This window comes from Corvus cornix, chromosome 17 (assembly GCF_000738735.6).
Source record: "Corvus cornix cornix isolate S_Up_H32 chromosome 17, ASM73873v5, whole genome shotgun sequence".
Taxonomy (NCBI): Eukaryota; Metazoa; Chordata; class Aves; order Passeriformes; family Corvidae; genus Corvus; species Corvus cornix.
The window spans coordinates 4,497,664-4,511,889 of NC_046346.1; the positions used below are offsets into that span (position 1 = coordinate 4,497,664).

A 14,226-nucleotide genomic window follows, 5' to 3' on the forward strand; every position below is an offset into this window, starting at 1 on the left:
AAGTCCAAGCTCAGATTGCAAATCTTGTGAAGTCATGCAGAGCATCGTGGGAGAGTGGTCCTTGTGTGGAGCAGATGTTTGTGGACATCCTGCAGTCAATGGCTGCAGTGTTTGACTCCCCTCAGCCCCTTCCTCACAACACAAGGTTGTTTCTGCTGAGCAGGAAAAAAATAAGTGATGCTTTTTTACTACACTGACACAAAGTTCAGTGCTAGATTCTTCTTATATTGCAAAGTGGTATTAATAAACATGTATAAATATGAAGTCAGTTCTGTGCTTGCAATTATAGGTGGTTGTTTTTTAGTTGAAAGATGGTTTGTAGTGTTTCTTATTGCTTTACTGCAGTGTAATTTTTTGAACTCACTGGCTGGATCCAGGTGAAGACTCAAAATCTGGTTGGGGTGAAGCTTCTGCAGGCGGGCTGTGCATTACCAGTTGATAATATTGAGCCCAGAAGGTCTGGGAGGTGTTTGTCCTTCTAGCAACAGCACCACGGGTATTTTTATAAACACCTCTCGATGTCTTTCTGAACCCAGCTGTGTAACATACTGAATGCACTGCAGAAAGCAGTGGGTTATTGCCTGTTTTTCACAGTGAAGGAGCATGAAGTTAATCACAGTGAAGCTTTGACAAGGCACCAGGCTCAGCCTGACCGAAGGGCCGTGCTCTCCGGAGGCGATGGAGCAGAGCCTGGCCTGACCCTGCACCACATGGCTCGAGGCTTGGTGGAGCTGAAGTTTCCTGTTACAAACTGGCTGCTGTTTTCCAAACAGACCTCCTAAAGCTCCAAAGTATTGCTCAACGGACCACAAACTGAAATTAGTATTGATTCACCTTTCAGGGCTGATGGCAGCATCGCCACACAGTCGCACGTTGTGTTGCACAGACTTAAATAGCTTTGGCAGTTGTGGGTTTGCTGTTTTGTCAAAACCAAATTAAATAGAAATACTTTACAGAATTATTTCTTATTTATAGTATCCTAAGGTCTCTCTACCACAGAATGTGGGCACTGGCTTTTAAAACATGCTTTTTTTCTTGGAGTGGGTCATTCGTGTGTCTTCCTGGCCAGTAGGGCTGGCTTGTGGGCAAGATCTCACTTCTGAAACCCGATGCCATGCCTTGAATGGGATGGGATATGATGAGGAAATGGGCTGTTGGTAAAAACATCATTCAAGTAGCTATTAATTCACCAAGATTTATTCTGTGATAAGAGAATAGTTTCAGCAAGATTGTAAAGAGATGCTGAGATAAGGTTCCGCTTTGGTTTTGGTGAAATCTAGCCTGAGCTGGGTTCCCTTTAGCTGTTGAGTTGTTGTATATGAGTGTCGAAGGTGTTTCTTCTTGAAATTCAGGCCATCCTCCTATGTGAGCAAACTGGAAGTTCATTGAAAAATTGAAACTGATTATTAGTAGGGCCCACTTTTGGGAATTTCCATTAAAGATGACAGTAACTGTTAAATACAGATAGGGTGATACAAAAAATAACGTTGCATGCCAGCAAAGAGTGATGTGCCAAAGAAATCAGGCTCAGGTCTGATCAGGGGATCCTTGTTAAGTGCGTTTTCAAACTTGTCACTGCATTAGGCTGAGTAATATTCTGAAGTATCTGGGGAATAGCTGCTTTTTCTTCAAAATTAAATTAAGTAAAATTCTAGTAACTGTTTCCCTGGTACTGAAACCTCAAGTCTTCAGTAGGCTCAGATGAATTAGAGATGGGATGGATTCCTTCAGACTCCCTTCATGTTGTTGTTGATGTACAAATCTGCTGAGGTTTGCTGCTGTAGAAGTTCAGAATTCTGTATCTTTCAAAGTCAGGATTTGCCAAAAAGAGTGGGGAGAACTGCAGGTGTTGGTGTCAGTATGCCTTTACCTTGAAACCTGTTGTCCGTAGGAGTGATGTAACCGTATTTTAATTCAGGCATGAAGAGATGGGATAAAATAGGAAGTTGTCACAAATAATTGTTTACTGTTAAAGTAACGTTAGTGTTTATGTGCAGCAGAGTGAAAGACAGACATCCCACTTAGAATCCCTAAGGTCCCTCATGTTTCCTGCCATGGTGGTGTAGGGATGTGCTAATCCTACAGCTGAGGAAGGGAAGAGGGAGCTCCCTCCTGGGCTGTTCAGTTCAATTAACATCTCAGTTTCCCCTTGCTGGAGGCACTGATGTTTCAAATTGTGCTTATAGAAGATTAATATTTCCTCCTGCCTGTAGGCAGGCAATAAAGCTGGTGGTTTGGTTGCAGATTCTATCAGGTATAGAACAGAGTATGGAATTGAGGATATGGCCTGCAGCTTCTTAACCCTTTATGGAGCAGCACAACAATAATGTCAAAGCAGCTTCTGACCTGATTGCATCAGAAATTTCACACCTGCGGTGCCGCTGTATCGCTTTGCACACACACTTGTCTGGGTGTGTGGAGATAGAGAGTTGGTCCTTTGGGGCAACAGGAGAGCAGCACTTCAAAGTTGAGGGATTTGCATAGCCCTCCTGTGGTGCCTTGTTTTCTTGAGTAAGCAATATTAGGGAAGTTTACACTGGTGTTGCAGTGCCTCTAGGAGATAGTGCTGGCCTGGTTCCTGAAATTCATTTTTCTCTCTCGTGCAGAGATGTGAGCCCCCAGCATGGTGCACCGAAGTTGTGCAGACATGTTTAATCTTACTGAACTGAATATCTGCTTTTCAGCATCTGAGCCCCCAGGATACAGCACTAGTCAGAACAGTGAGAAATGAGGCTCCCGCACGGAGCAGTTAGCTCATCTGGGAACACGCATGGAAAAGAGCTTACATCACACTCTCACCTGGACTGCTGCCCTTGATCTATGGTACTTGCTAAAGAAGGAAGTAAAACCGAGCATGTTTAAGCAAATGCTTTCCATGTTTTCATCTTATTTCTTGTGCTCAGCTCGGCTGAGTGTGGGCGGTGGCTTTTGGGCAGCATGTGAGGTTCCTCCCAAGCCTACTAGAAAAGAGGGGTTATCTTTGCCATTCAGACTGAATGTGCAAAGAGTCTGTAATCAGAGGTCAAAAATAAAGATGACTATAATTAGTAATGTCCAAAGCAACTGGAAATTGTGTCAGGCAGATCTGAGCCAGCTTCTCTGGTTTTTTTTTTCCATTGCCTAATGAATGAGAGCAGTGGTTACTCTCCAAGGATGAAAGAGGGCTGAGTTTTTCCCATTCAGAGCCGGTGCTGTGGCGCAGACAAGAAGCCAAGGCTCCATTTACAACCTTGTTTGTCAGCTGTTGAACCTGTGGCCAGGTTGTGAGCAATTAGGCTTTTCCCTAAAGCATCCGAAATAATGCCTTTCTGCTTGGTGTCCTGCCGAGTGCCTGTGACGACATCCTGTCACCTTGGAGATGGATAAACAGCTTCAGCAACATTGGGTTATAATCTTTCAGGTCTGAGTTTCAAAGCTGATGGCCGAACAACTGAAACCCAAGCCCAGCAAAGATCTTTCAGTGTAGGAAGAGCCTAAATGTGCTTGAGAAAATGAGAGGAGGGGGGAAGGAGTTGAAGCAGAGCTCGGTGACGAGGCTTTTTGCTTGGCCATGGCAGTGGTGTCAATGAAACAGATGAGCTTTGGCTCACGGGCTCCCTGCAGCCCGGAGTGACTCAGGTGGTGCGCACGCACACTTGTGCCTGCAGGGCTTTATTTTTAGATGTCTGAATCACTGTCATGACCATATCCTCCAAAAGCTGCTAGACAAGTGGGGATGCCCACAGACCCCATATTAACCATGTTTGGTGAACAGAGAAATTCAGCAGATTCCCTGCAAGCATTGCAATTTCTGTGTTCGGGGCTGTTTGCTGAAGTAATGCAGATGTTATGCCATGTAGCTGGACTATTTTTTTCCATTTAAAATTAAATGTTTAGTTAACATCCTTGGCTTTCATGGGTAGAACAGGGTGAGCAGGGACCACATTGTTCACATTGGTGTTGGAGGCTACTTGAGTCTCTTGTTGTTCTAGTGCTGTTGGCACCAGGGGAGTTACGAGTCATGTTACCAGTGTTGTAATCCTATCAGTTCTCTGGGGCTTGCAGGGCTGTGCAAAATCAGTACTTAGATGGGAAATTACCAGAGACTCACCAGATGCTGCACAAAGGTTTGCTGGGGATTGCTGGTGTTCCTGCTTGGGGGTTGATATGGCACCAGGTCTGCTGGAGCAGCTTGCAATAAACCACAGCAAAAGTCCTGTCTGCTGCTTATCAATAAATTACAGTATCTTGTTCAAAAAGAAACCTCAAAGCCAGCTTTTATGTGTTGGAGGAAACTGAACTTGGGTAGCAATTTACTTCCTTGTAAATCCCTCCTTGTTTGATTAATTTTAGCTTTTTCCCTTTTCTTTTTCCCCTGTAAACTGGTTGAGTGATACTGCTGCAGTTTTCAGCAGGCAAAGGATTCCTGGTTTATGTATCTACATACAAGAAGATTTCTCTGTTCTGAAATACCAGGCAAAAAGAGGAGTAGAAGGGAATCTGGTCATCTGCTCTGAACTTGCTACTTGATCATGTGCATCTTCTCTTCCTTGCAACCTGAAGATTTGCTTCCAGATATGATACTGGAAGGAAGAAGAGCTGTAATGTTAATGAACCATAAAATTAATGTTGTTGACTAACCCAGTCCTTTTCACTGCAGTTGGGAGACGTGGCTGAATTGATAAGTTGCCCTCTCTGCCTTCCAATTCCCGTGCAGACACTGTGAGCTCTTCCCACATGAGGTTGCTGCAGCTGGAGATGCCTCATTCATGGTTGCTTAGAAAGAAAAAAAAAATCAAAATAAAAATGTGCTCTCTGACAAATAAAAATGTTTTGCTTCCTCTGGAGGCCCCAGAGGGCGGCATAAAAATAATGAAGCCTGTGAGTCAGTGAGCATTGCCTGGCCAGCTGAGAGGGAACTGAGCCTCCCTTTTCCAGAGAAGTTTGTGTGCTGTCATTGCACATCATTAATGCTCACTGGTTTATGCTCATTCACTGTAATGTTGCCAGAAAAGAAAAAGGGCAGTCGGTCTAAAAGCTGGCTGCTTCCAAGGTGACGTGATGTTAGAGGAAAAGTTTCTTTAGCACTCAAGAACGATTGTTTGATTCTCAGCTGCCCTTCCTCCATCGTTTTCCTCTAAAACCTGGCGGCTCTCCTAGCAATTGGATTCCCTGGAGAGGGACTTGGAGCAGCTTACAAACAACTCCACCTAAGGTACAAAAGTTTGGGTGGGCAAACTTCCTGATTGACACTGGACCCTCCCTTTTTTTTTCCTTTCCAGGTCCCCTACCAGGTTTTTTTTTGTTGTTTCTGCATAAATTCTCTTTGCTTCAGTCTCTGGGGATAATGGCAAAGTTGGGAAAAGTAAACTCACAGAGCTGGGAGTAGTAGGTCTGAGGCTTTTGAGCACCCGTGGTGCAGCAGTGGGGATATTTTAATAAGGGATATTTTAATTCTGTTCTGTCACATTCTGTCTTTTCTGTACTCAGGATCCCAGTTCATCCTTTTGGGAACATGCAGCATTGCACAAGTGCTGCATATCAGCATTTTTAGGCTTCTAAACATCCTCAGGACTTCTGGAGAAAGAGGGTGTGAAAAGTAACTGAAGGCTCTTTGCTGCATAATGGGAGAGACAGTGACACACTGCAGGTGTGCAAGGGTGGAGAACCTATGGGGGTTCTCCTCATCTGTTTCTTCAACCTTCCTTAAAACCTCGTGCTTTCTCTCCACCTTCATAGCTACACATTGGCAGGGTTGAACATTTTGTCACAAGACAGACAGAATTATTAAAATTTATTTTTACAAGTGCCCCTGCAGTAGGTTTTTGTTGCCCACTGCTCACTGGTGAGCATCACACTGTGCCTCCTGTGCCAGCTCTTCTGCAGAGGAACTCGGCTGTTTCCTGCAAAGCTCAAAGGCTTAGATTTTCTGTCAATCCCTGATTTTAATATTTACATTACAAGAGAGCCCAAAAGCTTCAGCCAGGGCACAATCCCCCAGATCTGTGTGCTTACAGGTATGTAACAGATATAGTCCTTGCCCTAAGGGTGGAAGGAACATGTTGAGAATCTAGTAATATCCATATAAAATCTGGACAGACCCATGCTTTGCAGTATGTTTAATGATTTTCGTGGTAAGCTCGCATGTGCCTGTCTGCCCATCCTGAATTACCTGTTTTCCTGTGTTTCTGAGAGCAGAATTGCATCTGGAGTAGCCCCAGCCCCAGAGGCTCTCGCTGGGCGCTGCATCGCAGCACAGACATCCTCAGCAGAAAGGTCATTTTTAACTCCAGCTTGTTATTTTTGCCTTTTGCTTCAGAACCCTTAAAGTCCCTGTCAGCTAGGGTTTAGCTGAAGCCTTGCAACTTGCCTTTTGTCTTCTCAAATGATGGAGCTGAGCCCAAGGGAACAAATGCCATTTTAATGGGCATCGTTGTGTAACTCATTACATAAGTCACTGCTGCCTTCAAAGGACTCGTGGCAAAAGTGGCAGGAGCAGTTGATTAAAAATGTGCACAATAGCTTCATTATGACATGGGGGGAGATGTCTGCTGTTATTTTTAATCTGATAGCTTTTGGATATGTGCATCCAGCAGAGACCCAAATGGCCTTTGAAAAAGGAACCATTTGTGGAATAAGATTTTTAGACTCCACTTCGTTCATTCTAACAAGCCACAAGAGTCAGGACAAGCTGGAAAATGAACTATAACCCTTTTTTAAGGCTGTGTCTCCTCTAAAGCTGCAGGGTTTTGGTGTCTGAACACACAGAGAGTGAGAGAAGATGGAGGGGTTAGTTTTTCAGGTGAAGGAAAGAAAAGGTACTGTATTCTAAAGTTTGTGGGGTTTTAATTAAAAATAAGTCTATTTTCAGTTAGTTTTATATGATCCAAGCACTAGACAAGTTGAACAGTTAAACTGCCCGTCCCAGCTGCTGGGGAGCCTCCCTGCCACGGAGCAGCAGTGACACAAACAGGACCAGGAGGTGCAGAAACAGGCAGGGGATTATTTCCCATTTCTGAAGCCTCCCATGTGCTGGTTACATGAGGCTGGCGAGTGGGACCCAACAGATGGAAACTCTGCTGTGACTGAGCTCTGTAAAAGGCTGAACTTTCGCTTTGACTTTAAAGCAAATAACTTGCTGCTGGCTTAAGTTGGTGGAATTCACCAGCTTGTGTGTTTTGACTTATCTTCTGGCCTTCATTTGAACCCAAGTGGGGAGTGGCCATTTGACTATGACAGAGGTGGACATTGGGCTTTGACTTGTCAGCTTTCTCCTGAGCAGCCTTAGTTTCTTCGCCCACAAGCACATCAGCTGATTTATCTGCCTTCCTTTTTAATCCACTATTGTTTTAAACCTGCAGTTCTTCCCTCACCAGATTTAGCTTTCTGTTGGCAAACTGGCAGCAGCACCAGTTGCTGGAGCTTGGGAAGCTGATGGGGAATCAGGTGGCTCCTGGTTGGCCGTGGTCTCCTTAGCCTTCATCTGCCTGGTCCAGGGCCTTGAGGGGTACTGAAAAACCCCTCTGGCCACACCTGACAGCAGGGCTGGTTGGAGCAGGCATGTCAGGCGAGCTCTCTGGTGTTGTGTGTGTGGTCAGACCCCAGACACGTGCCGGGGAGAAGAGCCTGGGAGCTGAGCAGGACCGTGACTCAACAGCTGGAGCACGTTCAAGCACGGCAGAGTGGGAGTCTCACTAACGGGGGATGGAATCAGCTATGAAATGAGTGACATAATAAAGCTTCCAGTCAGAAATCAAGAAACTCAGATCCATAATAAAGTCATTTTGAAGGGCTTTTCTTCGAGTTGCGTGCAGCAGCAGAGCATCTAGACAGATGAAATATGAGGGGATGGAAAGTCAGTGGTTCCTTCGAGACAGAAACACTTTGATACAACTTTTTTCCCCCCCTCTTCCAGTTGAAATCACTCAATTGAGTTTATTACCCTGACTTTTCCCATTCATCTCACAAATATTTGGACACTGCATAAAAGGAAGTGCGGGGTGCCCTCCTCCTGCACACCAGAGAGGAGAAAGCCAGTGCTGAGACTCCAGCTAAACACTGCTGGCTATTCATCAACAAGAGGCGAGGGTAATATGATAGAATAATTTCCAGTGGGCAAACTCCCAAGCTCAGAACAACCTCAATGCTGCATTAAGGGGTTTGGTTACTGTAGATAGGCAGGAAGGAGCAGAGGGACAGGAGAAGTGGTTTGAGCACTGCCATGGCTCTGTTTTCTGCCTCTCTATATGTTACCAAATTATTTAATCTGTAAAGGCATGCTGTGCTGTTTGAACTTTTTAACTGGACAGACACACAGGACATGGAAGATATTTAAATTAGGATATAGTATAAAAAAAGTGATTTTTTTCAAGGCAGACAGTGCTGTGGTAACCAGTCTAAGAAGTCTTGCTCAGCTGTGCTCTTTAGAGGAGGGTTTCAGGCTTCATCTGTAAAGGCTTAGGTCCCTTACACCTGTGAGCTAGAATCCCTTCCTACTCAAGTATCACTTCTCTTTTATACCACTTCATCCAGATTCATTACAAAGCAAATTCTGTTTATAATGCTTGAATGATGTATCAGCTTGCAAACTGTAAAGCCCAGTGTGCCGAATAATTCTGTTGGCATTCACTGAACATAATCACAGGAGCTCCACAGCTTGATCCATGAGTAGGGGGAGAGGGCTGAGGGCCTGCAGAGTGATGGAGATGCTGTACCAGAGTCACTGACTCACCCTCTGCTCTGTTTAGACAAGTTGCTTCACCTCTATGCCTGCTTCCCATCTGCAGAGTAAAGTTAAGGCCTGACTGGTTAAGGATGAGAACGATGTGTTTGTAATGTGCTTGGAACAAGAAAAGCGCTATTTTAAGTGCTAAGTGTAATTGAGTGTGAGAGAATATTGGTTTGTGACTCATTTGTTTAACTGCAAATGCATCAGAAACTTGTGAGCAGATGAGAGCTGGAAAGTGCTTCGTGTAGACCATGGCAGTAAAAAGCTGCATTAATTTGTGATCTTCAAAGCAGGACTTAGCAGGGCTGTTCAAACAATAACGTTTATTATTTTTGCAAATGTCAGCTGGTTTACTTCGCCAGTACTATTTTAAGCAGTTCCTATTCTGCTCCAGCCACTTGCTTCTATCCTTGCTCTGTGTGTCTATCTTCCCTCAGAGTGTGGCACACAAATGATTTGGTGTGACCAAAGGGTAAGAAGAACAAAGGGGCAGTGGTTGGCTGGTGGTGGTGGTGGTGAAGAGGATCTGCTGTCAGCAGAAAAGGAACTTTCTCTGATGACACCTCCTTTTGGAGGTTCCTGACCATGCACACACGTTGGTTCAGCCGTTTGTGTGCTTGCTCCATGAAAATGGGTAGAGATGTCTGGTGGCAAGAAGAAAAGGAAATGGTAATCTTTTGAAATCTTTCTCACTTCCAGATATCTTGTCCTTACAATGCAAAATTATCACCATAGGTAACCAAGGGTTTTGTAGGCATTGAGTGTTTCCTTACTGAGACCAGCAGTTTGGATCTCACTGCAGCCCGTGGAGGAGCCAGACACAATTTGTTGCTGTCACCATTACTTCCCTCTAGATTAATTATTGTAATTGTTTGCCAGTTCTGGAAAAATTAATTGAGAGCCACAACTTCTCATGGCAAGCGTGCATATGCGTGCAAATATGGAAATTATCATATGGTGTATGGAATAAATACAAATGATTTTTTGGGGAGGAGTTCAAGAGTGTTATCACAGCAGCCAGGAACTCTCTTCAGTGGTGACCTTCAGCACCCTGTGGAGACAGAGAGGTTTTAAAGGTTTGGAGATCCTCTTGCGGATGTAAAGCACTGACGTAAATTGTTGCTAAGTTGGGGTGCCAGCTGCTGTAAGTGATTCTTCAGAGGCCAACTGATACGCCTGGATTTATCTGCAGTGGCCAAGGTTTTTAGTGCCTCCCTCGTCAGTGCACTAAACAGGACTTTATGATACAAAGAAAACCTGGGAAAACATTTACTTCTGTAAGTGGAGAACAGGTCTGCAGCCAGACTAGATTAGGATCGGTGCTCACGTAGCTTCCATTCATAGGATGCCTGCAAAATCTTGGTCTAGGGGACATACCTCACCAGAGTATTGGTGCGTGTGCTCACAGCAGGGTCATAACACGCTACCAGGAAATCAAGTTTAAAGGAAGACGAGCAGGGTTCCTTTCCTTGAGCTGTAGTCGGGTGGTTTCTGAGTACGAGGAGCGGGGTTTGCACTGCTCTGTGGTATTTAGCTGCTGGGTGCTAATTTGGTTCAGCAGCCTTTGCAGTTTGCAGTCTGCATGCTAACGAGGTGCTGCAGTGCTGCATGCATGGGGCTGTCCTTTGGACTCATTAAAGCCAATGCAGTTAATGCCCACAGAACCTAAAAGAGAAATGAAACATACAGCAAAATTGCTTACTTTTCTTGATAACGTAGTTACAGACAAGTTGGGTAACTTCTGCTGAGTTATCTGGGTCACTAGAGAGCAATTCAGACCTTCATTTATTAAAGTGCTCTTTGCTCAAAATACTTTCTAAATTGCTCTCTACAAGGGAGTTTTTATTTAGCTTCATGGTTAAACAGATAAAAATGTATTTCAACAATAAGTCTGAGTATGGCATGACTGCAAACCTTTGAGACTTCTGCTTTTAGGTATTCAAAAAACAATGAAAATACAATTTTTAAAAGAGCTGAGCAGTTCTGCAGTTCAGCTCCTCGAAGGATGCCCTGGTGTCAAAGCGGTTCCTCTGTTCTCAGGTTTTTCTGGTACATTGGAAGTGAAATCCATTGCAGATGACAAGGGCTGGCAATTTTGTTCAGATTATCCATAGAGCCACATTCAAAATAGATGCTGTTGGGTGGGTAGAGATCAGCATCCTGGGAAGGGCATTACCTGGGGTTGTGTTCTCCAACCCTGAAGCAGCCGGGTCGTGGGTACCAGGCAGAGCCCTGCCTGCACTGACCCACAGCCAAGGGCTCTGCTCTGCCAGAAGTCTGTGAACGAGTCACTTCATCCCCTTGACTCAGTTGCTCATCTGCCAAAGAGGCATGATGATTGCCTCCTTTGTAAAGTACTTTGGGACTTGCTGGAGATAAGTGCTTTGAAGAGAGGTGTTTTTCCTCTTTTCTCCCAAGGCACAGAGCAGTGCAATCCTGCTGTCCCTGCCTCTCCTTTGCAGCGTTCCTGCTTCCGAGAGAAAGCAGGAAATGATGGTGATATTGTAGCTGAGGAAAGCAGGAAATGATGGTGGCATTGTGGTTTGAAACATAATATAGAGTGACAGTTTATTAATTTTCTTTATCGTGTTCCACTCAATAAATTTACGTGGTGCAAGTCTCTTCCAGATAATGCTGTAACACAACGCCCCTGGTTTCAGCATAATTGCCCTAATCCAGTAATGCTTTTCTGTGTCTTTCTAGATTCTGAGCGTTCTCATCTCTCCTCGTTCACAATGAAGTTGAAAGGCAAGTTTCATTCACCAAAAATAAAGAGAACACCCTCAAAGAAAGGAAAGCAAGCTGACCTGACAGTGAAAACACCAGAGAAGTCAGTGAACAAAGTAAGCAAAGGCTGTGTTCTGTTATCCTGATGGTTTCTTGCTTCCTGGTACTCAGTTTATCACACTCTGGTGTGTGACTTTGTCCCCTGCATAATTCTGCAGCTCAGGGATCCTCAGGGTTACTTTATGGTTACCTATAAACAGCACTGTGTAGTATTAAATCAATAAATAAATCCCTTTGGAGAGCATGATGAGACCTCCTTCCACAAACATTTAAATATCTCTTTATGGAACTTGGTATATGGCCTGACACATCCTCTCTGCATGCACACCCCGTGGGTTATGCTTAAAGCTTCCAAATAGCTGCTTGGTTTTGGGGTGTGACCCTTTTAAAAACCCCAGACTCAAGCAAGCACATCCTTGAAGCTGGTCCAAAGATGTGCTCAATCTCTGATGACACCAGCGGGGAGAGTCACACAGATGTGTTCAGGCAGCTGCTGATCCAGCACAGTGTTCCTCAGACCAAACGTACTCCAGGTCCTCTAAGAAATGAGGTCACAAACTGATCTGTGTTATCTCCTCTCCTGTTGTGACCTGATTATGTAGCTGGAGACTATCTCTGTGACAACACTGTTGCAGTCAGTTCTCAAGTACAAATCGAAGCCAGAAGTTGAGAACAGTCGAGGTTGTTTATGATAATTAAACACCATTCTCAGCTGTTAAAAGTCTCATCCAATGTGCAGTGCCAGACACGCAGAATTCTTCAGATTATCTCTGCTGAGAGTTGTTGTAGTGTTACTGAGAGCAGCCAGCAAGATAAAGTTTTCTTAGACTGTGTGGCTTGCTTAACACCCAGAAAAGTCTCTGCAGCGCTTCCTTGCCCTATTCTGCACCATGAGGTGGAAGATGGTGAGGATTTTTTCCCCAGACTGTGGGTTTTTTCCCCCAGGAAGCTGTGGATATGCTTTCTAGGGAGCCAAACACCTTGCATTGCTGAGTGTTATTTAAAAAACAAAATAAAAAAACCCCAGTGACTGTACTCCATTAAAGCTTTTAATTCCAATGATGGTTCAGGATGGTATCTTGAGATAATTTAGAGGCCTTCCTTTAAACTGATATGTGACCACATTAAATACATTAGAAAATGAAGAGCCCTTTTCAAAATGTGGTCTATAGCAATTGTTAATAATAGATTAAGTTTTTGCTCTTCTATTTTTCCCCTAAAAACAGTGCAAGAGGATATACTAATAAGCCATGCTGGACATTAAAACCATTTTTTATGTACAGATTGGGATTTTTAAAATTGGGAAACAAAACACTTGCCATAATTTTTATTACTGTACATGATTATTTAAGCTGCATTCATTTTTATGCTGTGAAATATTGTTGATTTCTGGCTCATTCCTTACCTATTTTAATAGGTACTGTCCAACTAATCAATTCACTGGATGTAGTCAGCTCATTAGCTTTGTGTGAAGGGAGTGGGGAAGAGGATGTGCCTGGATTGTCGCCAGGTTTTCTTACTGTAATATAGACATCAGTTGACAAACGACAGATCTTCTGTCAGAAGGCTCACTTGATAAACCAAATATCGTCCTTTTCTCCCTCTTAAGTACTTAAGATGCTATTTTTGTGCTCTTGAAGTAGATAATCAGTGTAGAGCAGAAATAGCAATACTAAAAATTAATGTAAAATCATGATGTGTAAGCTGAAGGATATGCTCAGCTCGTGCAAACATCATCTTCTCCTCTTCCCCTTTATACCTGGGTAGGAGCAGCACTGGGGGAGTTGTTTTCAGAACCTCCTTTTGTCCCCTGAACTCTGTCTGTGATTCTTATCCTAGGGCATATTGTAGGAACAAGAGTGTCCTTCAGTACTATATACAGGCTTATGATAGGTTTTACACTGCCAAAATGTAAGGAAAAAAAGGATGATTCCAGCTTCTGTAATTGGGTGTATTCTGTACAGCTCACTGTGACCCTTTCTGGGTCAGCTGTGTCTCATACATAATGCATTTGCAATTTGATTATTAAGGGCAACTTTCAGCAATCATCCAAAAATATCTATATGTGTCAGGCAGGGTGTGGAGAGGAGATGCTGTTTTGCCTGAATTTTAACTTTTTCTTGTTTAATGCCCAAAAGAGAGATGGGTGGCTGCCCCATCCCTGGAAGTGTTCCAGGCCTGGTTGGACAGGGCTTGGGGCATCCTGGTCTAGGGGAGGGTGTGGCAGGGGGTGGAAGGAGATGAGATTTAAGGTCCCTTCCAACCCAAACCATTCCATGGTTCTGTGCACCCCTGCACACACCTATGTATGATACCTTTGGACCTTGGAAGAGGATTCATTAGAACATGCTCCTGTGGAATGTCACCCAAAGAACTAGCAGGGAAAAAAAGCCCAAAAGAGAAAAAAGGGCTGTGTCCCAGCCAGTGTCCGGTGGCTGGATTCGCATCCCTTGGTGTGCTCAGCGGAAGGATTTGTGTTTCCAGCTGTCATTCTCAGCCCTGAACTCTCAGGCAGGCCCATCCCTTTTGTGCACCAGGAGAGTGTTTAAGCTATTAAGTCACAAGCCTTTCTGCAGGAAACAGTTGTTGAATGAAACCCATAAACAGCCATCGGAGCAGGAACTGCAGTCCGTGTTTTTTCACTTCTGTTTGAGAGCTTTGACTGCTGGACCATGGTCGTACTTACCCAGGGATTTTACAGACTCTCTGATCCCTAAAATGTGTGATCATTT

At 44.2% G+C, this 14,226-nt stretch overlaps 1 protein-coding gene across 8 annotated transcripts in view; it reads left to right on the forward strand.

Annotated features, from left to right (window-relative positions):
- Positions 1-14,226, forward strand: part of RAPGEF1 (Rap guanine nucleotide exchange factor 1) — an 85,115-nt gene that overhangs the window by 20,476 nt on the left and 50,413 nt on the right. For all 8 annotated transcript variants that reach the window (XM_039561505.1, XM_039561507.1, XM_039561510.1 and 5 more), the window contains exon 2: positions 11,411-11,550. In XM_039561505.1, coding sequence (XP_039417439.1) covers positions 11,411-11,550 — 140 coding nt within the window. The remainder of the gene's footprint in view (positions 1-11,410; positions 11,551-14,226) is intronic.